We start from the raw sequence: 26128 nt of genomic DNA, 5'->3' as shown, positions 1-26128 counted from the left end.
CTGTTTTTTCTATATAGTTCTAAACAATCATTCGAACGTTTTTCCATAACTATAATACTTGTGTACATTTTTGGGAATTAGCGGATTTTGATATCAGAGGACAAGTTTTGGAACTGAAAACTGACAAAATCGGGAAAACTCATTGTTACTTATCTCGATTAGTAGCCACAAAATAATTCAATATATGTTTGCCATAGTTCAGGAAATGTTCGTTAAAATTTGGAAAATGTACAATTATGTTCGACTCATTGAATTCCATAGAAAAGCTCATAGGAGTTTCTCTCTAAAATGCATAGTTTGTAAATTATTGCCTTGAAATGCTTTCTGGTATGAAATATTTCAGCGACGGTAAATAAATTGGAAGTAAAAACCGAAAATATCAAAAAAACACATGGAACCCGTTTTGTTCCTTTTGAGAACAGTTTTTTCGTATGGAATATAGTCCAGGAATTGTTTTTTGAATTGGAAAAGCATTCATAGTATCCGCATTATTGGCATCCAATGATGGTGTAAAATTATTTTCCAGAAGAACATATGCTCAATTGGTCTACGTTTGGTCGTAGCATTCACACATGAAAAATCACCTGTTTCCAGACTTCTACACTCTTCAAATTCTACGTAGTGTCTGTTTAATTTCCAATTATATAACAGCATATCAATATTGATTCAAACAGAAGACGGTTAACGACGTTTGGAATGGAGAAGTTTTTTTATCAAGAATGGAACAGGAGGCTTGCCATACTATGCTCCTCGCGCTGCTGCGATGTTGCCCTTTCTGTCCACAAACTTCTCTTCTAGTGTATTCAATCACCACGCTCCATTGTATGCCTTTGCAACACAATGGATGTTGAAACTAATTCAGTGTGCGCTCTTAGTATTGCCGATTATATCAATGCCTTAAAAAGAAGTATACTTAGTCGTTGTCCTTGCCACAGAGATGGTGAATAACATCGGACTGCGTCCACTCTATTATGAGGGCGACCATTTGACTCGCACTGACAAAACAGGAAGTGGAGTCCAGCAATGCATTCGGTATCATCATCATCGTTTATTTACACAAAAAGAAAAACAGCAAGCATAACAAGGCTATATATTTTGCAAATAAACATTGGGAAACCCACAGAAGCAACAGGTGTTGCTTGTGCGTGGTGTAAATAAATTTTTATAACTTAAGATACTAAAATTAATAATAAGTATAAGGTTAACAAAAGGGTGAAATAAATATATACGGAACATTCAAAAACTTTATAGACGTGTAAGTAGATATAAAATTAATCATATGTAGTATAAATAAAATATATTAAAATAACCATTATAACAATCATAAGAACATCCGATACTTTTATATATAAAATGAATCACATGTATAAGAAAAATCACTCGGATCACAAAACAATTGGAGACGTTTAAGAATGAAATAGATCACATGGGAGGTGTAAATAAAATTTCTTACAAGTTGGAAGTTGTCTTGCGAGAGCGTAACGGTGAGTACATTTTTTTTATTTAAATAGAACATTTCAAATGGCATCATCAAATATTTGACCAATTTTCTCACGAGGTTGGCTTCTAATTAATTTATCGACCGTTTTTTTAGATGTGAAAATGATTCTAGGGAATGTATGTTATCTGGTAGGGAGTTGAATACAGTTGGTCCCAGAAAATTATAGGACCTCTGACCTACATTCTCGGATGCATATGGTATGATATATTTATTTTTGTGGCGTGTGATATACTCATGGCTCGGCCGACTTAGTTTTCTCTTTTCCTTGAATTGATTTAGCACAAGTGTCTTATAAAATAATTGTCTTAGGTCGAACATCCCAGATTTCTCATACAACTTGTCACTACTATAGAGGAGAGACTTGTTCAACATTAGTTTTAAGAATTTTCTCTGTATTACGTTTAATGGATACAGGTAAGTTTTGGATAATCCTCCCCATCCTATTAGGCAGTATGTCAAATGACTTTGTACAAGACTATAATAAACTATTTTTTTTTGTTTCAGGTCCAATCTGTTGTTAAGTTGGCGGAACTTATAAAGAATAGTTCTTAATTTTTTCCCTAAATAATTTATATGGAAGTTCCATCTCAAATGAGAATCTATTAAAACTCCTAAGTATTTTATATTTGTCGTTGAAGATATTCTGAATGTATTTTGAATAGTTATGAATTGATATTGTGGCAAGGAAGATTTATAATTACAGAAAGGTAAGAAAAATGTCTTGTTGAAATTTAAGGAAAGTTGTTTGTAATCAAACCAATCTTTAATCAGTGCCAGGTCCTTTTCTGCTTGTTCTTTGACCTCAAGCCAGGTTTCCCCAGAGTAGAAAACCGCAGTGTCATCTGCAAAACTAGTTATTTCATCTGACGATCCTATAGAAAATAATTGGTTCACATATATACAGAATAGTACTGGACCTAAAATCGTTCCTTGTGGTACTCCATATTCAATTTTCCTTTCAGTACTCTTTATATTTTGAATTCCCACGATTTGTTTCCAATCTGTCAAATATGATTTTAATAATTTGATTGCGTTCTCTCTTATTCCAATGTTCTCCAGAGTGGTTAATAGTATGGAGTGGTTAACTGTGTCAAATGCTTTTGATAAATCGATGAAAACTCCTATTGACGGTTTGCTTCTATCTAGTGCTTTGTATATGCTATCAGTTAGCTGCAATAGTGCATTTTGGGTGCATTTCCCTTCCTGAAAACCAAATTGTGATTTTGATAATATTTTGTGTTTTTGGATAAATGAATTTGGTCTGGATTTAATTAACTTTTCTATAATTTTGCTGAAGTCTGTTATTAATGAAACTGGCCTATAGTTAACCACTTCATCGCTGCTTCCACTTTTATATATTTTAGTTACTATCGATGTTTTTAAGCATGATGGAAAGTGTCCAGTTTCTACAGCCTGGTTGAAAATATGGGTTATCGGTTCAGCGATGAATTCAGTAACTAATTTTAATGTTTCACCCTTTAAATTGTCAATTCCAGGTGCTTTTTGATTTTTAAGTCCTTTTATAACGCTTGAAACTTCTTTAGGGGTTGTAGGACTCAAAAATATAGATTTTTCGTTTATATATTCAGTGAATTTATGGTTTGATGCTCTCTTGATTTTTTTGCAAGTTCTTCTCCTGTGTTGATAAAGGTACTGTTAAAAATGTCTACAATTTCATTCATATCATTAACCATGTTTCCATTTTAATTTTTTACGGAATTTATTTCTCCACCAAACATTTCATTTATGTTTCTCCACAGGTTGGCAGCATTATTCTTGTTTTCATTAATTTTTCTTTTATAGTATTCATTTTTGGTTTTTTCTATTATCTTTTCAAGCATGTTTTTGTAATTCTTAAACTCAGCTTTGAGTCGTGAATTGTTTGGGTTGTTTTTGAGTTGTAGGTACATACTATTTTTTTTTATTTACCGATTCGACCAAAGATGTAGATATCCAATCTTTCTTTTTTTTGTTTCCTTTTATTGGTATATAATTGGTGCATTGCTCAGCTTCATATTGTAAATGTGCAACAAATCTCTCAACTACAGTATCCAAGTCACTATCTGAGATCATGTTTTGCCAATTTGTGTTTTTTATATTTTCAATAAACTTTTTTTCATTGAGCTGTCTTATGGTTTTTTTCTCATATTTTTTTGGTTCAGTGTTTTTTCCGAATACTTCTTGAACAATAATGGTTGAGTGATCTGTGAGAGTAACTATCGGGATTGAAAATTCGATATCTTGTATAATACAGGGTTTAATAAAGATGTGGTCAACACAAGCTGCAAGGCGCGTTGGTGCATTTATGAGAGATTTGTACTCTGCCATGACTGTTGAATAGTCATTGACGCTGTTGTCATTTTCGTCGAGGATGTCAATGTTCATATCCCCAATAATGAAATTATATTTATGATTATTTATCGTTTGGGTATCTAAGTAATTCTGTAGGTTCTGGTTGAACTGGTCTATACAAGTGGAGGGAGACCTGTAGAAGGTGTGGATAACCATGGGTTTATCAAAGAAATCTACTTCTAGTTTTGATAATATCGAACCACTGAAATGTATTAACTCATGATCTTTGAAAATATCTGTCTTTATATATGCGACAGTGCCATCGTTCTGGTTCAAATTTCCCTCATTATAAAGCATTTTATACCACGACATGTTAAATATACTGTGATCTTGAATCTTTCTTGTTTCTGTGAGAACAATGCAATCAAATTCGAAGTCAAATTGTGTGATAAAAATTTTGAATTCGTCCAAGTTTTTTGCAATACTTCTGATATTATTGTGTATCATTTTGAAATTTTGTGTTTGCTGGTTAATTTTCAGAACCTCATTTGTTTGGGATATTGTTTCCAAGGTAAAAGTATATATTTTTGTTATTTCAATGTCTCGAATATTGGATCCATTGTAGCCTACCTCAATAATATTTCAGAGAAAAATACATTTAAATAATATACGAATCTGAATGTGTGCAACTTCATCTAGTTCTTAATTTATTCATCAAGAGAAATCTATATTAGTTCAAAACGTAGACAAGATTGAAAGAAATACATTTGAGGGAATAGTAAAAACGTCTACAATTCACTTATTGGATCAGAGTCTACTCTTAACTCCTTCTTTGTTTAATGGCACTACGGTTTGTTTAGTTGTTTTTGTTGTTGTACCTGTTTTTGGGGTGTTGTGAAGTTCATCCAAATCTGACGATATTTTTTGTTCTTCCCTTATTCCAATTTTCGCTTGTTTCACTTCGGCGTATATGCTAGGTTTCCAGATTATAGGTTCTTGCACGTCTATTTCTATTTCCAGTGATCGATTCGGGCAACTGTTTGGTGTTGGAGGGGCACTATTATGTTTTGTTTTTGTATCTTCTTATCTTTGTATCTTTGTATCTTATAAGCTATATTATTCACGTAGAACTTGTTTCCTTTAATGTAGCTCCGATCGCTGGTACTTCCTCTAGCTTGATTGAGGTACACATCTTTGTTTCTCTGGTAAATCATGAGCGATGAAAACTTTCGAGCCTTTCAGTTTGCTTCAATTCTGAAGGATCTCTTTTTTTCTTAGCTGAGATACCAATTCAAGTTTATTCGGAGAGTTATCAGCTTTACCGAGTAGATATATGTTACTGCTAGTAACTTTTTTATTTCACTACAAATGAAAGCAACAGACACCTCTCTAGAATTTCTATTGAGGCCAAAAATTATCAAGTTCTTCTTTCTGCTATATCTGTCTAAAATCTCGACTTTATTTTTCAGCTCGGTATTTTCTTTCTCCAATTTTTTCAATTTATTATTCAAGAATTCAAGTTTCAATAAAACGCGTGCTTCACTAGCCTCAACTGAGTTTTTCAGTTCTCTCCTATTTCTCACGATTTCATCAAATAACTGCTTTATAGTAATTTCTGTTCCATCGCTGTTCATCTTCACGTGATATAAACTGTCGTGTGTGGTCGCCTTTAGTTTTATCGAAAGTTTGTCGATTATATCTGTCACTTTTTAGAGGAGACACTATTTGTTTACTGATAAAAATCGTTGAAATTTCACGTTATATTCAATATTATGGATATGAACTGAACATATTTAAATTGTTAGATGATGTTGATCATTTGTCTGCTTATCTAGGAGTGTTTCACTATTTAATACTCAATTTAACATACCACTTTTGTGTTTTCACCAAGAACTCTTGGTTTAACATCACTGAAGAGACCTACGGCGTGTCGAAACAGCGCTGTCTGGTGTTGTATCACTATCTGGTTTTTTAATTAGTTGCCTTGCAGCTGTTACCTCATGAAAGTTTCTGTCAAAAAGGACGAGTCTCGTTCGGCGGTCGATATCGAAGCTTGGAATTAGAATAGACCACCTTTGATATTCGAGAATTGAGTGTTCAGTCGATCGCATAGATGGCGGTTCTGTAAGAAATAATGTCATCGACTCCACTTAGTCAGGTTTATTCTTTAAGGACAATTGAGCCCAGTCATAAATTCGTCCTTCAGCCTTATAACACCAGTGATGAGACATATAACGGGTCGAAACAGCGCTGTCTGGTAAAGTAACACAAATATTTTGTTTTTTAACTCTGGTTTTAGCTGCAGTGGAACTGCTGTGAGAGAGCGAGGATATATCTCTTTAGGCAGTAGATGTCGACAGATTGAAGTGTCAATTATAAAATGAAAATGTTCTGTAGCCCTTCAGCGCCTTCCTATCTTCAACTTGGACTCACACGATTTCTTTTTGAGACTGGAATTGTTCTAATGTAAGTATTTCTCTCATCAATCGAAACAGGTAAAATAATCAGAGGAAACAGTGTATGTTGAATGCATCAAGAGGGGCATATATTTATGGATTTTCAAACTTCACTCAGTTTCTTATGTGTTCGGATAGGTTTCTGTGGTCAGCAATTTCGTGTACTATAGTCCGGGTTGAACCGCGTCTGTAGTGTTCATCCTTTCGACGTTTCGTCTTCTGCTTTGAAGCCATTTGACGTGTGTTACCTCGAGATGTTTGGCGAGATAATAATGACCTCCATGATTGCAGTAGTCTCTGTGAGTCATCTCGTTTATTGAGACAGTTGGGACGTAGTTTTCCGTAACAGTGGTTTCAGTATTACCGACAAAGTGAGCCGAGTTCTGAAGAGGCATAACGCAAGAACAGTATTCACAGCCAACAATTAAATCTCCACTCTTTTATAAACATCCAAGGACACGATACCCAATGAGGCACAGGCCTCTCATGTGAACCTACGACTTTTTAGGTACGTGTGGTAGATACCCGACGGAGAAACAACTAACCCAGCTAATGCCGGGCAGAAAGCTGAAGTAAAACCATCAGGAACATCTGTAACGTTTTCCATTTGGAAGATTCGTCCTAAGTAACTTCCTATATATGAAAAGTTGAAATAATTACATCTGGTTGGGATGACCACCGATAGACCTGATTCGGAGTACTAGCTCCTCGTCAGTACTGGAAGGGTCATTTCAGACGAAGTGAACCGTCTGAATATCCCGAACCAACAAAATTAATTCCAACTAGTCATAAGTTCTATCTGCAGTTGATTCAAAACGATGTACCAGCACTGCGCCACCTGCAGATAAAGTCCGGAAACAACTCAACAAACAAATACTCCGGAATGAGAGTCAGAATGATAAACATTTTCTGGAGAGGTGCACATGATATGCCCAGGTTCAGGTGGAAACACTTCACCTTTGCCTCTAAAGTGAACCTACGACTTTGTAGGTACGTGTGGCAGATACCCGACGGAAAAAGAACTCAGCTAATGTCTCGCAGAAAACAAGGAAAGTTGCTACATTCAGTTGAAAATTACCACTTCTATTTGAATTGAAAGTGTTATATTTTCAGGATACATTACTTTTTGGTTAAAGAAAGGTTTGGGCTTTCTACCACTCCATCTACATACAAAAAATTTTGGAAAACAATTAATTTCAAAATCTGTTTAAAAAATCTGTTTTTCTGTTAATCAGCTGTCGCCCCCATACGAACGACAACTCTCAGAAGTTGAGAAACTTGTGCGAGCTAATAACTAACGAGATCTTAACTTTAACGTGTGATTCCTAACACGGTTGCAGAATCATTCCAGCTTCAACCAGATAAATTCTCTCGAGAAGAATATCTGGTCGAGACGGGAATCGAACCCACGGTCTTCCGATCGTGAGTCGGGCGCACTACCACCGCGGCCAATTCTAAAATAAACTCTTAACAAAGATATGAGGATCTTGCATTGAAGTTAGAAATAAAAAGCCCTCCCGAAACAACTACTTTCACATGAACATTGAATTATATGGAATTGAATCCAATATATCATCCATATAAACACTGCACAGTGTGAAACTGTCACGATATAAAATTTCACTTACATGGAACATTATCATCCTCAATGGTGGATTTCGAAGTTTCTTAATAAGACACTTGTCTTATTACCTCATCGGCACCATTATGGATAACATTATAAAATAAACTAAATTCAACGTTACGACTTTACGTCACGTATGAGTTAAATCTACTCATGTCACAATAACAGAAGGTGATGACAGTCGAAGGCCTATTTTATTTAATCCCAGCCAAAAAAAAAACTTGTTTGAACTGAAAGGGGTATATTTTTAGTAAAGATTTATTTTCTGGGAAAGAAACGGATTTTGACTTTCTACTTCTCTCCAATCAATGATATCAGATTACATTCTATAACGAATGTTTGGAGTACAATTCGAATGAGAAAAAGTATTTTCGTATAATTTAATGCTATGTAAAAGTAGTTTTTTTACAGTACTTCTGCTTTAGTAATTCAATGTTAATATAAAAGTAGTTGTTTCGTGAGGGATTCTTCTACCAGTTTGTATCAGAAAGTGCCTTCTATGCATGATTTACATATCTTTGCTAGAAACACTCGTGTTGATATCTTTCTCATACCTAGGCATCGTTATTTGAAATATTTCATCAGTCATCTACTATTTGATAAACATTGGATTTCACTATTCATGAAACATGTACTTAATACAAATATTTTTCAACCCCTACAAGTTCAGAAGTTTCAAACAAAGAATGTATTTCTTCTTCAATGTTTTATATGAATGCTTCGTTGGTAGCCTTTTGTGAGGCAGTCGAAGACTTCCCAGGCTACAGAAGGCACTCTCAAATCACCACCATAAGAGAATCGGCATCCTGACGAGGGAAAATGGCGATAAAGCCGCCAACCTCCAGGAGAGTGCTGAGATTCTTATGAAAACTCACGTCCCAGGTTCTGTCTTTCCTGGAACGACGAACTGGACGGATGTACCAACAACACCCTCACAATACGACTGGCAATCTGCTAGTGCAGTAATTGATGAGGGCAAAATGAGATGGGCTATATCGGGCTTTTTCCCCTTCAAGTCACAAGGACCTGGCAGTATAAGACCAGCCCTACTTCAATGGGGACTGGACATTCTTATGCCGCACCTTGTTGGAATATTCAGAGCCTCTCTAGCTCTGAGGTATATTCCCAGTAAGTGGTGGGAAGTAAGAGTAGTATTTATACCCAAACCAGGTAGGATGGACTACACCCCACCCCACTATGGAGAGGCAATGTAAGCGTTACATGAGAGATGAAGTACTAGTTCACAACCCACTTCATCTAAATCAGCATGCATATACTCCGGGAAGGTCTACTGATTCGGCCCTTCACCATGTGGTTGGCAGAATCGAGAGATCATTGGACAACAAAGAATACACCCTGGGTATATTCATAGATATCGAGGGAGCGTTTAATAAAATAACCTTCCCAACAATTACCCACCAACTACACTTCAGGAATGTACCCCTGGTAGTAGAAGAATGGATACTCAAGATGCTCTCTAGTAGAGCAATAAGTATTAGTGTAGAAGACATCACAGTGAAAGGACTGGTCATGAGGGGATGTTCACAGATAGGGGTCTTATCACCCCTTCTCTGGAACATAGTTCTGGATACCCTGATTAATACCTCAACAAAAAAGGATCCTACACAATTGCATATGCAGACGACATAGTAATCTTGCAGACCGCCAAATTTGTGAACACATTGTGCGATAGAGCGGAGGATGGGCTCAAATTAATAGAAACATGGTGCAAAGAACACTCACTGTCGATCAATCCCAAGAAGACTGAGTTGGTCCTTTTCACCAGGAAAAAAAGTTTATCGGGCTTAAAACCTCCCGAAATCTTCAAAAGCAAACTAAACTTCTCCAAAGAGTTAGGTATACCTTGGTACTATCCTCGACAGAAAGCTAACATGGAACTCTCGCCTACAGAGTAGAGAAAAAAAAGTATATGTGGCTTATGAGCAATGTCGGAGGACAGTGGAACGTGCATGGGGTTTTTCACCCAGTATGGTCACCTGGATCTACACTGTAATAATAAGACCTATGTTAACGTACAGAGCCAATGCATGGGGACCGAAAGTTCTTCAAGCAACGGCCATCCAAAAAATATATCAAATACAGCGACTGGCTTGTTTAAACATTACAGGAGCCATGAGAACGACACCAACCGCGGCAATGGAATCTGGCCCTCTCTGGACCTGTAGGAAGTTGCGTTAATGGCCATGGTACGATTGCGCACGGCTGGTGTAAACCACGAAGTATTAATGGGTCAATTGAGGCTAAGCCTATGGCGGGAAGCGTTTACTGCGCAACCTCTGCTGTAGGCAATCAGTGATTCAATTGAACCCAGGTTTGTGTTTAATAAACCATACAAATTACAAATTAAGCAGATATGTTAAGCAGATATATATGCAATACGCATATATATAGACGGCTCAAAAACCAAAGAAGGCTCAGGATGTGGAGTATACTCCAGATCACTAAGCCTATAAGTGGGAATAGGAAGAAATACCAGCGTGGTCCAAACAGAACTGACTGGTATCTGAATCGCCACAAAAGAAATAACCAGGAAAGGAATCTCTGATAAAAACATAAAAATCTGCACTGACAGCAGACAACCCCTATTAGCCTTGAACAGACAACATATAACCTCGGAGCTAATACTGGAGTGTCACCAAGATTTAGCCAAAGCTTCGGTAGATAATAACATCATCCTGAGGCCCACCTCAGGAACCCATTGAAGGGCAAGACAAGAGTGAAGGTAATCGCATTGCCTACTCTTTAGCCAAGGAAGCTGCTGGACTAAGAATTCCAGGACCCAGTGGCACCTACTGCCTGATGACTTCGACAATTGCGGAACTAGTCAAATGTTACAACCATGCTCAATCCTTAAAGAGATAGGATGGAATCAAAGGATGTAATCTTGTCAGGATCACCTTGGGCGACCCTGGGAAGCTGGCGCTGTAAAAATATCTGGCGATGACCAGGAAAAATCTACGCCTAATAGTAGGATTTCTGACTAGTCACTGTCAACTAAGGAAACACCTCCATAATATGGGGCTGGTGGACACACCTCTATGCAGGATGTGTGAACAGGAAGATGAGACTGTCAGGCATGTCTTATGCGAGTGCCCGGAGGTATCGTCAATGAGAGTGTGTGCTCGGCGAGTCTTGGCCTACACCTGCCGATATGAAGGAGATGTCTCCCAGTGACCTGTCCACCTTCCTGGAAAGGACAGGATGGACGATGACCTAGGAGGACAACTTCTCGGGAGGATGTACAATGTGGCCTAAGTGCTGTGGGCTTACACTCACCCTCCCTACTCTACAGATGCTTTATTGGTTTTTGTTGTTTCCTTTTGAAAGGGGACTCACACTAATATTGCTTGTTCTTGAGAAAATCGAGAAATGATCAATTTTTTCACTTCATTTTTGGTCTTACTTAGGAAATTTTGTTTTAATTTCATATAATTTTGAATAGGCGGAAGAGTACCCAACACTCTTTGTATGACGATACCTACTAATTATTTGAATCAAAAGTGAATATGATCTGTTGTCATCGGTAAAGCGATGTACGACAATTCCGAAACAAACAATCCAAAAACATCGAAAGTTTCGATTGCAACAGAGCAGAAACAGTATTCACTTGAAAAAGTTTAAGTATTTCCAATTTTTTTGCAATCATACCCACTGCACCTTTTGAATTAGTTGCACTATCAAAATATGAAGCTTCAACTGTGTCTACGTAGGTAAAGTCCCAAACGAGAGGTTTCCAGATTCCCAAGAAATTGGAATCATCCCGTCTGGACGCTTTCCATTATCTCGACAGACACCAAAGGGTTCAAGAACTGAATGAACCTCTACAGTGGCTAGAGCTTTTTTTATAAAGTCATCAATGGAAGGATGTCTTGAAAATCTGACAGAACTAAATTCAAAGCTCAGGCCATGTTAATTATTTTCTTATACAGTGGATCTACATCTGCACTTGTGACTAACACAAATTGAAGGACCTAACCGAAACCCTATTGAATTTTTGAAAGATGCGTCATCTGAAAGAGTACCCAAAGAATCCACAGGAAGAGTATTTAGCCAGGTACCAGATTCTTTGAACATAACAACTTTGAGTCTAGTAATCGCTATATCGGAACGTTCAGAAGAAGTTGATCATAAATCAAATTAATTGCTAGATAATTTCAGACTTCCTGACACTTTTTATTTTGGAAAAGACATTTTTCGTCATCTGAATAATACGCATCTTTATTTTAACCATCCAAGTAATACGCCTAAGATATTTCATACAAAGATTTGGAAATAATGGATTTGATCAAACGACGAAAACTGTTATTGGAGTTATGGAAAGCTGGCAGTGGAAGGGACGAATCTAATCAAATACCTAAACCACCAGATTAACGGGGAGAGTAACTAGACTGAAAGTAATATCTTCGAAACTATTATTGATACTTTTTTCAAAAATTGGCGTAGGGTGGAATTGAATTCTTGTAACTCCCTTTGATAGACCCAAGTTGGTAGAGACGAGATAACACTAACATTTCTATGTGAGGCAACATGATAAAAACTCTACAGTGAGAGGAGCTTTCAATAACGACCAGTTTGTTTTGGAAATGATTTTAGTTTGTGGAAAGATGATTTTGAGTGTATTTGTGAGCATCTAAAAAGGAGCAAAAATTTCATATTTGTCGAAATTTAATTCAGGTCCTATCTCATTGTAGAGGTGAAATGAATTCCTGGAGAACAAAATCTATATTACCACCAATAGAACCCTCGTCTAGGTATCAGCAATTGGAATTGATGTCGATAGACATGTCAGTTCATTCAAAGCGAGTCAGAAAAAAACAGGACCTAGAGGATCATCTTGTTGTACTCCTCTCTGATATATTTTTTCCGAAGTACATGTGAAAGTATTTGTTTCGGAAGGAATTTTTCATTCAGTTTGTATTTGACAGTAATATCTATGAATGATCTATATACCTTCGTGAAAAGTTTATTTCAAACTTGATTGCTTTCTTCTTTTCTTCAAAGTTTCCCCCTTTTTTGTATAAAGATGGAGAAGTAGAAATCCAAAAACATTTCTTTCCTAAAAACTACTTTTGTTATTTTTCAATTATTATTTCATCGAAATAATAATTTTTCAAATAACTGAAGTGACAATTTTCAACTAGAAAAGGTAATTTTCCTCCCTCATAATAATAATAACAATAATAACAACAATAACTGTTAAGTCGTCAGGAGTTCAGATCTGCTTCTTTGCATGGTCCGAGACCATGAGAGAGCAGGAATTTAGGGCAGCTGCCCGAGAAGCTGATGAACTCGGTATAGTTTTCGACACTGAAGGAGGTGAGATCACCTCACTTCTGCTGAAACACAAGGATAAACCAATGCTGGGGTCTTCTTCAATAACATTGGAGACCTTGGCTTATCAAAACGCCTGACTTTCGCTTTCCTCAGGTCGAGTGGGCTGAAGTCTGAAACTGAGGGGTTTTCATCATAGCTTGCCAGGATGGTGTCCTCAACACCTTAGTCCACCGCAGTCCCGTGATTGGTATAGAGATTCCTGACACAAGGTGCAGGGCCTGCCACGAGGCGCCCGAGACCCTAATGCATTTGCTATTAGCATATCCAGCATATCCATTGACATAACGCGGCCCTTAGAGTGCTATATTCTCATCTACGGCACTCTTACGGTATTGAAGAGGTACCGGTGATGCCCTACACTCCGGGGATATTGAATCCGTTGTGGGGAACGAGAAGTACTGAATTTATTGGAACTATTCGTTCCCCACCCTCATGCTCATACAAGCTAATAAGCCTGAGGTAGTCGGTCTCGACCACCAGAGCAAGACGATATTTGTCGTGGAGTTTTCAGCTCCTGGCAAGACGAGTATCGTCCGAAAAGAGGAGAAAAAACGGATAAAATATCGAGATCTTCTCTTTCAGCTCCGCAGACTCTATCCAGATCACTCTGTCGAGATGGTTGTTCTGATTATTGTAGTCCTTGGTGAGATGATGCCCTCTCTGCTCTCGAATCTTAAAATCATACCGGCTTGCCGCACTAAGGCAGAAATCATAACCAGACAGATGCAGAAGGCTGTCGTTCTTGGCTCACTGCACTTGCTAAGGGCACATGATTCTCGAACCCAATGATCACTTACCACACGGTGTGGGGAGTGGTCGTTGGTTGATAATGCTGGCGCGCCCTCCCGAAAAAAATAATAACGACTTTTATTCATCATCATACAAAGGTATAAATAATATGAAAACAGACAAAATAATTCACATCATGATGAAATGGCGTGGTTCAGCATTAGCTGTTTTTAACTAACCATGAGAAAAAAAGTGTCAAAAAGTGAAAAATATTACTAAACATCTCCGTTACAATATAATCAAACCACATTCCCTCTCAGCTGTTTTGTTAGCCGTTTCTTAAAATTTATCAAGCTAATTGATTTGAGTGTTAGGAATCACACGTTAAAAGGTAAGACCTCGTTAATCCTTAGCTCGCACACCTCTGAGGGTTGTCGTTCGTAGGGGTGCGACAGCTGATTAACGGAAAAAACAGAAAACGGAATTGATTTGAGTTCATTTAGCAATTGGTTATAGAGATTGGCAGCATTATAGAAGAAACTGCGAGTGTATATAGAACTAGAATTTTTGGGTATTACCAGTAAGTTTCCATGACGAATACGAGAATTTTGTAGACTTGAGAAGTCTGTCAATTTTTCATAAATAAGTATATGCTTTTCATGCAAAAGTTCATGGGTGACTGTGAAAAGATGTAGTTTTTTTATGTTCTAGACTGAAAGCCAAACCGATAATCTCATATTGTTGCTAGTGTAGTAATATTTACGACATCCGTATATGAGTAGGCACCTCATGCGGGAAATTTGTAGTTTTTGCAAACATAAAGAGTCACACATACTATCAAAATATGAGATTCTAGAGAAATTAAGAAATTTACACAATTTCAGGTTGATTATTCAGAGGTGGGATCAACGATCATAACATAATGAATCTGTATTAGATACACAACAGAACTGAAAGATCATCAGATGTAGGGTATTATAATAGAATGAATTATATTTACAGTACTTACTCTTCACCTTGTAAAGAACTAATTGTCCCACTCGGAAAACTAAAAAACACATAGGCTACTGAAATGAAGTTGAGAATAATAATTTGAAGGAACATGATTTATATTATGTCAGTTTCATAGCTGAACATCAACTGCGAGCCCATGTTAATGCGAGGTTTCGAAAATAAACTAGACATTATTTTTAGATATAGTTGGGTGAATAAAATTTCAATGTGCATTCACTCGTTTATGGATCATTATTATATTATAGCCATTGAACAAATAAATGATCAGTAGTCTTCAAGATAAATATTGATTGAGTGTTGCGTTATAGATTTTATTGCCCTACTATGAAAAACTGCAATCCGATAAAAATTTTCGAATAAAACCACTTTGATAGAAGTTAATTGAGTGATGTGAGATATTCCTAATTTTCTATAATATTCATCCTACAATAATAATCTCATTCGGGAAATAAATTAAATGGAAATAAATTTTACAATTATTATTTTAAAAAGAATAGAAAGAGACGTTGTCTGCCCTCTAACGGTTGATAGTTAAAAGATCTAACAATAAATCATTTTAGAGTTGGTACTGAAAAGAATTCGTCAACTATTTTTTAATTCATTTCGGAGGATCACTGAGTGAGCGCCACCTCGACTTCATCATTCGAACGTGAAACTCAGGAAATTATTTGACATAAGAATCCGTAGTTGTAGTTATACGGTTATACTTGAATTGGGACCCCAGCGGTGAATGCATTCGACGTCTGCATAGTCTGAAGACTATATCATCTACATTTAACGTGTTAGGAATCACACCTTATGAGGTAATACCTCGTTAGTCTATAGCTCGCACAAGTTTCGACTTCTGAGGGTTGTCGTTCCTAGAGATGCCACAGCTGGTTAACAGAAAAACAAATTTTAACATATTTTTTTTTATCGGGGAGAGACACATACGTATAAAAAAAATATTATTTCTAAATGAAATCTCGAAACATGTATCTTTCTCTATCGCCCCGGAAAAGTCAACCAGAAATTGAGCCAAAAATATTATTAAGGTACATATTTTGTTTGAAGGTGATTGACAATGTTTCATGATGAATTTCACTAGTTCGGACTTCCATTGTCTACTATATAAAATGATTTGAAATCCCTGAAACAAGTAAAAAAGAATAATTAAAAAAGAATAGTTGAAAATAACAATTATATTAAGCAACAATAAACCTGAAATGAAATGATAGTGAAGTAACCTACAAGTAAAAATATAATAATTGAATAAATAAAAATTAAAGGAATGCAAAAAGAAAATAATAAAAATTAAAAAAGTGTAGAGATTCCAAGTCACGTTAGTTCACGACGTTTCGATTGTTGGTATCTACAATCGTCTTCGGGTGATGACTGGACTGATTCCTCCGAGAGATGACTATTTTATAGGTCGTTGAAATACTTTCACTTTCTCTACTTTCTATTTTCCGCTTCACTGATTCCGTGAGAGATGACCGATTTGGCGGGAGTTGGTCATTTTCCGTTTGATGATGGCTGAGATCTTGCACAGAGAGGAACATTGGTTCAGGAGAAAATTTAAGGAAGCCGCATACATGTTGTCCAACAACGTATTCAGCCAGGCCAGCGTAGATATACGAAACATATGGAAACCCATCATCAAACGGAAAATGACCAACTCCCGCCAAATCGGTCATCTCTCACGGAATCAGTGAAGCGGAAAATAGAAAGTAGAGAAAGTGAAAGCATTTCAACGACCTATAAAATAGTCATCTCTCGGAGGAATCAGTCCAGTCATCACCCGAAGACGATTGTAGATACCAACAATCGAAACGTCGTGAACTAACGTGACTTGGAATCTCTACACTTTTTTAATTTTTATTATTTTCTTTTTGCATTCCTTTAATTTTTATTTATTCAATTATTATATTTTTACTTGTAGGTTACTTCACTATCATTTCATTTCAGGTTTATTGTTGCTTAATATAATTGTTATTTTCAACTATTCTTTTTTAATTATTCTTTTTTACTTGTTTCAGGGATTTCAAATCATTTTATATAGTAGACAATGGAAGTCCGAACTAGTGAAATTCAAGGTACATATCTTTGAACATTACAATAAAATTTGAATTAACTCGAATTGGTTGTTTAGGGACTCGACAATATGTCTGGGCCATATAAAAGCAATCCACATTTTTATGCCGGCCCATACCGAAGTATGATCGGATAACGTTTTGTTTCTCGAACATGATACCATGAAAAATAAATATGGAGTCGGGTTGACTTCAGATGGTTCCGCTACTTCGGGAATAGGCAGCCGATGCAGATGTGCTTAGTTAGGGTGTAAAGAGACATTGTATATAGAATTCAGACGACCTTGCGGTCAGAAGCAACTTCAGGAAATCGCTAGGCATCGAATCAAAGTAAAAGACGCATCTTTTGGGGAAAAAGCGGCTGCTCTGCCGTTAACATATATAATGATAGGAAAATGTCGATTGAAAAAAAAACGGTGAGGTGGTAGCGTTTGGTTCTGGAATCGTCAAGAAAGTTTGCTATATTCTACAGACAGGGGATAGTGAATTTGTTATCAGGAATTCTAGAAGGCCTACTGAAATCACGCTGAAACCAGTACGCAAATATACTGAAGCTGCAGGTGGAAAAAATGAAATCCTCACACCGCGAATAATACTAATACAAAAAATTTATGAGATTCTACCCCTCAGACCAATCTTTGCCCGATTATCAGCACTAGGTAGTTGAGCTGACGCTACGCCTGGAATAACCAAAGTAGTTTAAGCAGCAAGGTCGAGTAGGGAGCGATTGGGGGAGGCAAAATGCCATATACATACATGGCGACAATCGCTATCCCACACAGCACTAGATATTCATGGAATATTCCCTGTATATCATAAAACGAACGTATATATTCCAAATATTCATAGAATATTCTTGGAATATATACATGCCTTTAGAATATTCATAGAATATGCTTGAATGAATATGGCAGGATTATTCCCGAAAGAATGTGCATAGAATGTCTATAAATGGATTATTCTCCCTTGAATATTCTAAGAATATTGTCGCTCGAATATACCATATGGTATATTCTTAGAATATATCCCCACGGTATATTTTGGAATATTCTATACAATGGAATTTTGAATTATCTAATAATAACGCATTCAAATAATTCAATATTAATAAAAACAAAAATATTTGAAGATCTTAATCGAATGCATAACCTAATGTATATAACCCTGATAGTGTTAACCAGTTTTTGAACTCAACGCAAAGATTCTGGATGAATTGCTCCAACAGCAACTGTTGGAAACGACAAAAAAATTTGAATGGGCCAATAAATGAACCAATTGCATCAATAAATTGGTTAATTCTCATCCTATTTGTCTTTTTGTATTTGAAATTATTTAATTACAAAGCGAAAAATCCTGGAAACAGAGAAATGGGGAAGTGAATAATTGGAGTAAACGTTTCTCATTGGTCAATTGAAGTGTAGCGCGCGACAGTCGAATAAGCTCTGTGAAAGCGCCTGTCCTTTAATGCATGGTACATTTGCGTTTGCGTTAATTTCGACATTTGATTCAACATGGCGGTTGACGTGGCAGGTTCGTTCAGTGTACCATTTATAATTTGGGGTTGTCCAATTTGCAGTACAGCGAATAGTTTGATTTTGGATCTTCAAACAGGAGAGTTGCATCTATTCAGTCTTCAAGAAAAGTAAGTAAAATGCAATAGTATCGATAGTAAAGTCATAGTGATTAACCTACTATACCTCATTTTAGGTTCGAGGAGAGTTGGCGTGTGGGATTTGTTGGTTTGACTAAGTACATGTTTGAACTAGAGTGATTTCAGTTGTGTATCTTCAATAGAGAAAAGTAAGTGAATGACACATTCTTTTGTATCATTTGTTTTCATAATTTTTATCACTCGTTTTCAAGATAGTATCAATTTGCCCAAAAGGAAACAGAGTGGTACCTGGTACAGGCAGGTGCACCAAGGAACTGAAAACGTAATGATTACTTTTTTACAAGACAATGCATGTTGTTCTCCAAGTCATAAAATGTTGTAAATGTTCATGAGTAACCTATGCGAAAAATATCTATTTGATTTTTATTCCAGTTTTATTGTGCCACTTTCAAATAGTGATAATGAACGTTAATGTACATTTTGTTCCAGGTATTACTATTGAAACACTGGCTGATGCATTGTTGGACAAATATAAGGAAAACTTTTCTGGTGAGCAAAGTTTGAATAACTTTAAGTAAGTGAAATTCATTGAAGAACCCATCATACCACTCATTTTAAATACTTCATTTGTGGGTTTATTTTTCTAAGTGAGAAACCTAACCTAACCTATTTCTTGATGTAATACACTTTTTCTTTTTCAATGAAATTATATATTTATTATTTTTTAATTAGTGCTGATGAATTCACAGAGTTGTTATTTTAGCATATTTTTTAGCATACATTTGTTTGAGAGTAGGAACATCCTAATTTGAATACATTTCTAATATTTGTAATATGACAGTATTCAGGAATATTTTATTCAGTGAATAAATATTTTGAATTAGATTTTTTATTTTTAATATTGGTTGAAACGTCAAATATTTCAGTGTATATTGTTTTTGAAATATATTTGTTTATGAATATTATGTGTTTTATTACTTGTGTGAATCTTGTATCAAAATGCAATATATACATGCCTAATAGCGGTTACTCGTCACATTCTTGGAATATTTCAAATATTCCTAGAATATTCATAAAATATATTTGAAGGATATTCTATGCTGTTTCTCTATTGTATATTCCTACAATAAACTAAGAATATCCTGAATATTTTATGAATATTCCTCGGGTTCTATTCCTGGAATATTCTTAATAGAATATACTTTAGATATTCTAAGAATATTATAAGATATTCCAAGAATATTCCCAAGGAATATTCTTAAAATATATCAAAGGTTCGCCAGGAGCACTTCCAGGGAATATTCTCCAGAAGATATATATATCCATGGCATATTCATAGCATAATACAATATCCTTAAATGTATATTCATGAAATATACCTGGAATATCTATTGCAATGTGGGATAGGCAGTGACGGCTCGTGCATTGGAGAACAGGGGAGGCTAAAGTCATAGACTATATATACACAGAAAAGCCCCCCAGAGGCGCGAAAATATTTTGGGGTACCGCACCTATTTAAAGCAAAATAAAGGATGGATGGGGTAGGAAAGGTGGTTAAATCTGGTTTGTTTAAGTGAATTCACATGGCACCCGCAAACTACTTTTAATCGGCGGTCATTGAAATTCAATACAGTATGTGAGGGTCCCGCATTTTGAAAGGTGAATTGAAAGGTGTATTTTGTAATTTTGGATAGGGGTTTTGTAGGGGTATACACAAATAACAAATATTATCAAAAACACTAAAACGATTTACCGAAATATTTTTCAGTCCCGGTCTGTCACGGCATCCCGTCCGAAAGTCGTACACTAACGGATACCAACTGGAGGCTAGCCTTCTCTAACGCTATAATTTCTGTAACTGAAATTGAGTTGGATATACCACCAAGCAATAAGAGTATGTGAATCAGTGAAAATGTATCCATCATATCACGAACGTTTTCATTGTCGGAATACTCTAGCGAGTTGTGCGCCAACTTCTATTTACCCAGCAACTCCATATTCAATGTGGATGTTTAAAAATAACATTGCGGCTATTTAAAAAAATAAATCAATAAAATTATTCAAAAATGTATTGAATGCAACCGGCAAATGAGATTGGAAGAATATTGACAAGGATTTTTCCTGCATAGAAACAACAATACTCTGAAATGCAAAATACGGTCGAAATATTACATCCATCTCAAGCATGAAGACACCATCGCTGAAATTTTGGGGTTCGATGCTATATGTTCAGCAACGATGAAACTCACGAATCAACAGTGCCTGTGAATGTCAATAAGGCGATAATAATTCGTGTGGATTGTAATATTACAGCTGGAGTATATTCAAATAGTGAGGAAATCCACAGCATCTTTGTAATTGATATGGATGTAGAGCCTGGATATAAAGTCACTAAGGCACCAGAAACTATTATTTATATGCCAAACCAGCCTGACTGCCGTCAGTACCTCGATATTATCACTCTACGCATATTAGATAATAATGTTAATCTAATTAATTTCAATTGTGAAGAATACTTAGTCAAATTGAAAATGATGAAGCTATAATAACAATTCCCATAAATTGTGGGAAATAATGGTTTTGGCTTTCTACTTCTCCATTTTGATACAAAAAAAATGTGGGAATCTTCCAAAGAAAGGAAGAAGGAAGATGTGTAGAACATGCAAAGAAGTAACTTCCAGCAGAAACTGGAAGAAAAAGTATTTTTGAAACAGTTACTTTCATATAAACATTAAATCACACGAAAAATACTTTCATATGAACACTGAATTATACAAAAAACACTTTTTCTATTCAGTTTATATTCCAAAAATTCGTTATAGAATTGAATCAGATATTACTACAGGATTCCTACACAATATAGTAAATGAAAGAGGTGAAATTTCACTGGTAGACATCGAATGTTTCGACTTAAGGCACCTGCATTATTAGCTCTTCAGTACCAAATCTGGATAACATCAGTGATTCATTAAAATGAGTGAATGAAGCATTGATAGGTTTGGTCGCAGAAGTAAGTCAGCTTCAACCATTATCTGCAAGGAAAACCTGGGTTCCAGATTAACTTTCGATGGAAACTTTGATATGAAAAACAAACGTTTGAAAAATCTAGCAGAGCCTGAAGAGAGTACGGATTGTTCTACTCGTAGATTTATTGGTTTACACATGTCAAAGTTGATGAGAGACTTAGATTCCAATATTGATGGAATTAATTCAAAATTACATGAAGTAGAAAAATATTTTCTATCTGTCAGTGAAGACTTCTTCACGTTTGGGTTGAAATTAGTAGAATTTGTAAGAAAATGTGAGCATATGAAATGATGCAATCTGATATGAAAAAAGTTCTCATAAAGCATTCAAATAATTGAGCAGCAAAAACAATTGTGAGTGATAACCAATTTCATCTGTGAGAAACATCATTATAAAGCTTGAGCTGATATAATTGTAACTCAGTAGTTATTTTCTCCTGACAGAGAGCAGTTTATAATCATTTATTGAGCTATACATTCTACGGTGATTATGTCTGAAAAATGTGCGATTGAAGAAGGAAAAAAGCTGACTCTTTCCACGCTCGTCCGCCGAATGATAAGGATATATAATAAGCTGTAGTAACCTAAACTTCCTCAAATTCACTAGTTAGAAGCTGCAATATAAACAAAAGCTGTAATATGGCTGCCATCACCGCAAGTGGAACACTGTTCTGAACCAGAAACTGTACAGACCTCAGCAAATTTTGATGCTTCATGAAGCTCAGATCTAACCTTCTTTAAAGTATTGTTCTCATGTATGGAGCTTCACCCCTAAACATATCCTGAAGAAGCTGCTGGATTCCATCCAGAAAAGAGCCATCCACCTGATTAGAGATTCAGATATCACTTGTAACCTTGATAGTCTGGAACATCGAAGAAAAGTTGGAGATTTGCCTCTCTTTCATAGATACTTTCATGGGAGGTGTTCAACTAACTTGGCACATTTGATTCGACCAAGAGCGGTACGTATCAGAAATACGCGACGGACTGTGACTGCTCGTCGTTTTGAGGTTCCACTTAGTACACCTCGAACACTGTTTAAGAACACTTCCATTTGAAGAACTGCGTGTATATGAAATAAACTTCCTGATAACTTTTTTCCAAATTAATTTAATTTCCAGCGATTCGAATCCAACGTGAATCACTACTTTCGCACAGGCACCGCTCTTAGAGCGTCTCAAGGGATTTATCTGTAGTGCTTGTATTCTGTATTCATTTCGAAAAACGCACGTAACTCATTCAAATTATCATTTCCGTACGAATATTCATGACATAGAGCCACACTAAGCTCATACTTCTCGTTAAGCATCTCTTCAGCATCATAACATACACTCAAATTATAATTTGGTGGTCGGCTAATTCCCAAGCCAACCTCTTCATAGCAGAATCCAACTCTACCGCTTCCGGCCACTCTTCGGCTGAATATTGCATCCATATGTTCGTAGGACAAAGAGCTCTGAAAACACACACATCAGTTTGATATTCTGTTGCAAAAACAGCAGTCATTTGGAATTCGGTCATGTTTTGAAGCGAAAGAGCCATTTAATATTTCACATTGATATACCATATTTCTACTATTTACAAAGAGATGGAAATTGTAATCAATCTAAAATATCGAATTTGAACAGTGAGCGGATTTGAGCACTGAGATAATCTTGAAAACTTCGACTCATAGGTTAGGTTGGGTTAGTTTAGGCCCAAAGTGAGTGGGTATATTCGATCCTCCACCGCAATTCGTAAGGGTTTATTGTGGCTCACACCTATTCACACTCGACCAAATAAATCCAGCTTCTCAACGAAACCGATTTGTTTGTATGGTTTGTATGTATGGTCTTTCAGGTCAGATGGTATGAGTACGGCTCAGCCGAACTCTAAAAACCTGAGTCGGTCCGCAGCGGTGCAGGCATAAAGTATATGCTCTGCTGTTTCATCGTTAATGAGGTGGTCGGATAGTTAAGATGCAAGATTTCCACCTTGTTATTTGCGATAACTTCCCCAAATGAGGGTTTTTGCACGTCAGCTAGACCTGACGATGCCTTAGATTCAACCGTGCAGGGTTTTTCGCCTCTGGTTTTGGTGAAACATCATTTGAGCGCAAAAGTTTGCTAACCTGCTCATGGGACAGATTCTGCGTACGCTGCTCGAAAATTTGGCGCAAAGCGGTTACATAAGGTACCCCACTCTTGAGGAGATGACTCAGTCGTTTCCTGGCTGCACCACCGAACCTTTTTCTTAGGTTCAGTTATTGGATCAGGAGTTGGAGAGAAGCTCTTCCTCCTGATCTGATTTACTGATTTACAGGAAGTTCAGTTCAGTAAGCTCGACATCCATCTCCTCTGTAGACTCAGCGTCAGAAAGAATTTTTAAGTTTACTCTGTCCATAAAAGTCCCACGAGTAGCTAGGGAAAGAAGGTCAATCACGGCAGAGCCCCGTATTACCGTGACAAGGCGATGATACGACGAGTAGGCGCCCGGAATCTAGAAAATTCCGTTAGAGACAGCTGCTAGGCTCAGTGTCATTCATCCTCTCGGCACGGATACATACACCTTAGGATTGAGCCATCGTTAGGATGCCATTCAGTTAGGGAATAAGAGAGTGAATAACAAGTGATTCTGTCATTCCAGTATCCAGCGGGGCTACGTGGAAGCTGGCATCCGATGGCCGGTTTGTTCATCCCCACATCCCAAGCCAATGCCCTCGCCAAAAACAGCATGCACAGTGGTTCAGGTAGTGAAAGATGAACAAGGACAGCCAACCCGCCCGGCTCATAGGTAGTCGTATATGTAAAAATAAATTTGGTTTTGGATGAATTCTCTTCGGGAATCACTTCTTCTGTGAAATGATATGTATCCCTTTACAGAAGCCATTATCTGAGTGAGATTAGTATCACTTTTCTCGTCCAATGAAATCACTTGAATGGATTTACCATATCGCGTGGACACTGTCGACAGCAAATCTTTTCAATTTTATAATTTTTATCGAAAATGGAAGATATTATACGTCTCTGCCTCACAGCCTCAGTGTTTTAATTATAGTAGAATTGATCTTTTCGATAATAGATTTCAAATAATTCATTACGAATATAGTAATATTATGGTATGGACATATAAAATACAACTCGGTTACAGAAGAGGGAAGTGCTTCCTTACCACAGACTGTATGTTTATAGTCAATCAATAACATATCCAGTGCTCAAAATCACAAATGTGATGTTGCTGAAGGTCGTTCGTTCAACAAAGCAAAAAGTCTAGAAGCCACCTCGTCCACGCAGTTGAAAGTCGTTTGAGGTCGAATCCTCGAAACTTCAAAATAGCCACGTGATATAGAGTGTAAATTAAGTTCGTTTAAGGTCAAACCGAAAACATTACTTCAAAGTCACCTTGTCTACGTCGTATGACGCAGGTCAAGGTCATTCAAGGTCAAACCCAAAACACTCCCCCTAAGTCACTATGGCTACGTCGAAAGACGTATGTGAAGGTCGTTTCAAAGTTATAAGTGGTGGGGGAAGGTTCCGAAATTGGTTTAAACCAACTACCACTGAATGAGGGAATCGTGATAAAATCGTGAATGAGAATCTGTAACTTCCACAATTACCCGTCGACAAAAGAAATGTGGATTGGTGGTTGGATATGTTTTCGAAATAATCGGATCGGACCTTCAAAAAATCACCTTGATATCAGGTTTTCCTGTTGGCACATAGTCTGTAGGCTACAAATTGATACTGTATCGAGTCTCTGAAGTGTCCTTTGAGCAGATGAAGGCATACGACACCAATATCACGGAGAATACGACAATTGCGGGAAATGAGAAAAGAATGTCTTAGTTGCCGAATACGATTCAGCACACGTTTCTCTAGTGAACTTTTCTGTTATATCTTCTCTGTCCCGTTCGGGCATATCTGGTTCGGATTTCAGAAGTATATACACCCCAAAAACAGCTTAGTTCTACGGGCTAAACAAACAGAATGAAAAATGTAAACTTTCACAGCCGAAGATAACTGTGTGAAAACTATTTTCCGGTTTTTTTGACCGTGATCCGCAGGTATTTATGCCTGACATTTCGTCTACTACTGTGATATACATTATCGTAGGCGATGTGGTAACGGTCACAGTGCCTTAGTTGGTACTTGAATTATTGTTCCCGTTGTTCACATGACCGATTCAATAAAATAAAGAATGTGAACTTTCACGGCTGAAGATAACTGTGTGAAAGCTATTTTTCGTGTTTTTTGACCGTGATCCGCAGGCTCTTATGCCTGACGTTTCGTCTACTACTGCGATATACATTATCATATGGGATGTCGTAACGGGCTCAGTGCCCGAATTATTACTCGAATTATTGTTCCGACGCAGTAACTACGATGTTAAATTTTGACTCTGGTTTCATATTACGTGTTATGTGACCGATTCAACGCCGATTTACATAGTCCACCAAAATTGTGTGTCC

General features: G+C 36.7%; 1 protein-coding gene and 1 long non-coding RNA gene across 3 annotated transcripts in view; one reads left to right on the top strand and one right to left on the bottom strand.

The window, feature by feature from the left end:
* The window catches only part of Ca-Ma2d (Ca[2+] channel Muscle-specific alpha2/delta subunit), an 81287-nt gene extending 66164 nt beyond the window's left edge, over nucleotides 1-15123 (bottom strand). Inside the window, exon 1 of one of the 2 annotated variants that reach the window (XM_074186367.1) lies at nucleotides 14967-15123. In XM_074186367.1, coding sequence (XP_074042468.1) covers nucleotides 14967-15061 — 95 coding nt within the window. In that variant the 5' untranslated portion in view covers nucleotides 15062-15123. The remainder of the gene's footprint in view (nucleotides 1-14966) is intronic. The other variant, XM_074186368.1, reaches the window with a different exon arrangement.
* Nucleotides 1090-26128, top strand: LOC141487393 (uncharacterized). The gene is made up of 7 exons (XR_012468352.1): nucleotides 1090-1212; nucleotides 1434-1484; nucleotides 1595-1698; nucleotides 1811-1915; nucleotides 2006-2208; nucleotides 6093-6259; nucleotides 24307-26128. It is a non-coding gene; the product is annotated as an uncharacterized lncRNA (long non-coding RNA).

This window comes from Leptinotarsa decemlineata, unplaced genomic scaffold, assembly GCF_025532065.1.
Source record: "Leptinotarsa decemlineata unplaced genomic scaffold, Ldec_3_MD MMD2_tig00078422_RagTag_RagTag, whole genome shotgun sequence".
Classification (NCBI taxonomy): Eukaryota; Metazoa; Arthropoda; class Insecta; order Coleoptera; family Chrysomelidae; genus Leptinotarsa; species Leptinotarsa decemlineata.
Note: the sequence above shows the minus strand (reverse complement) of the source record. Positions and strands in the feature narration are given on the sequence as shown.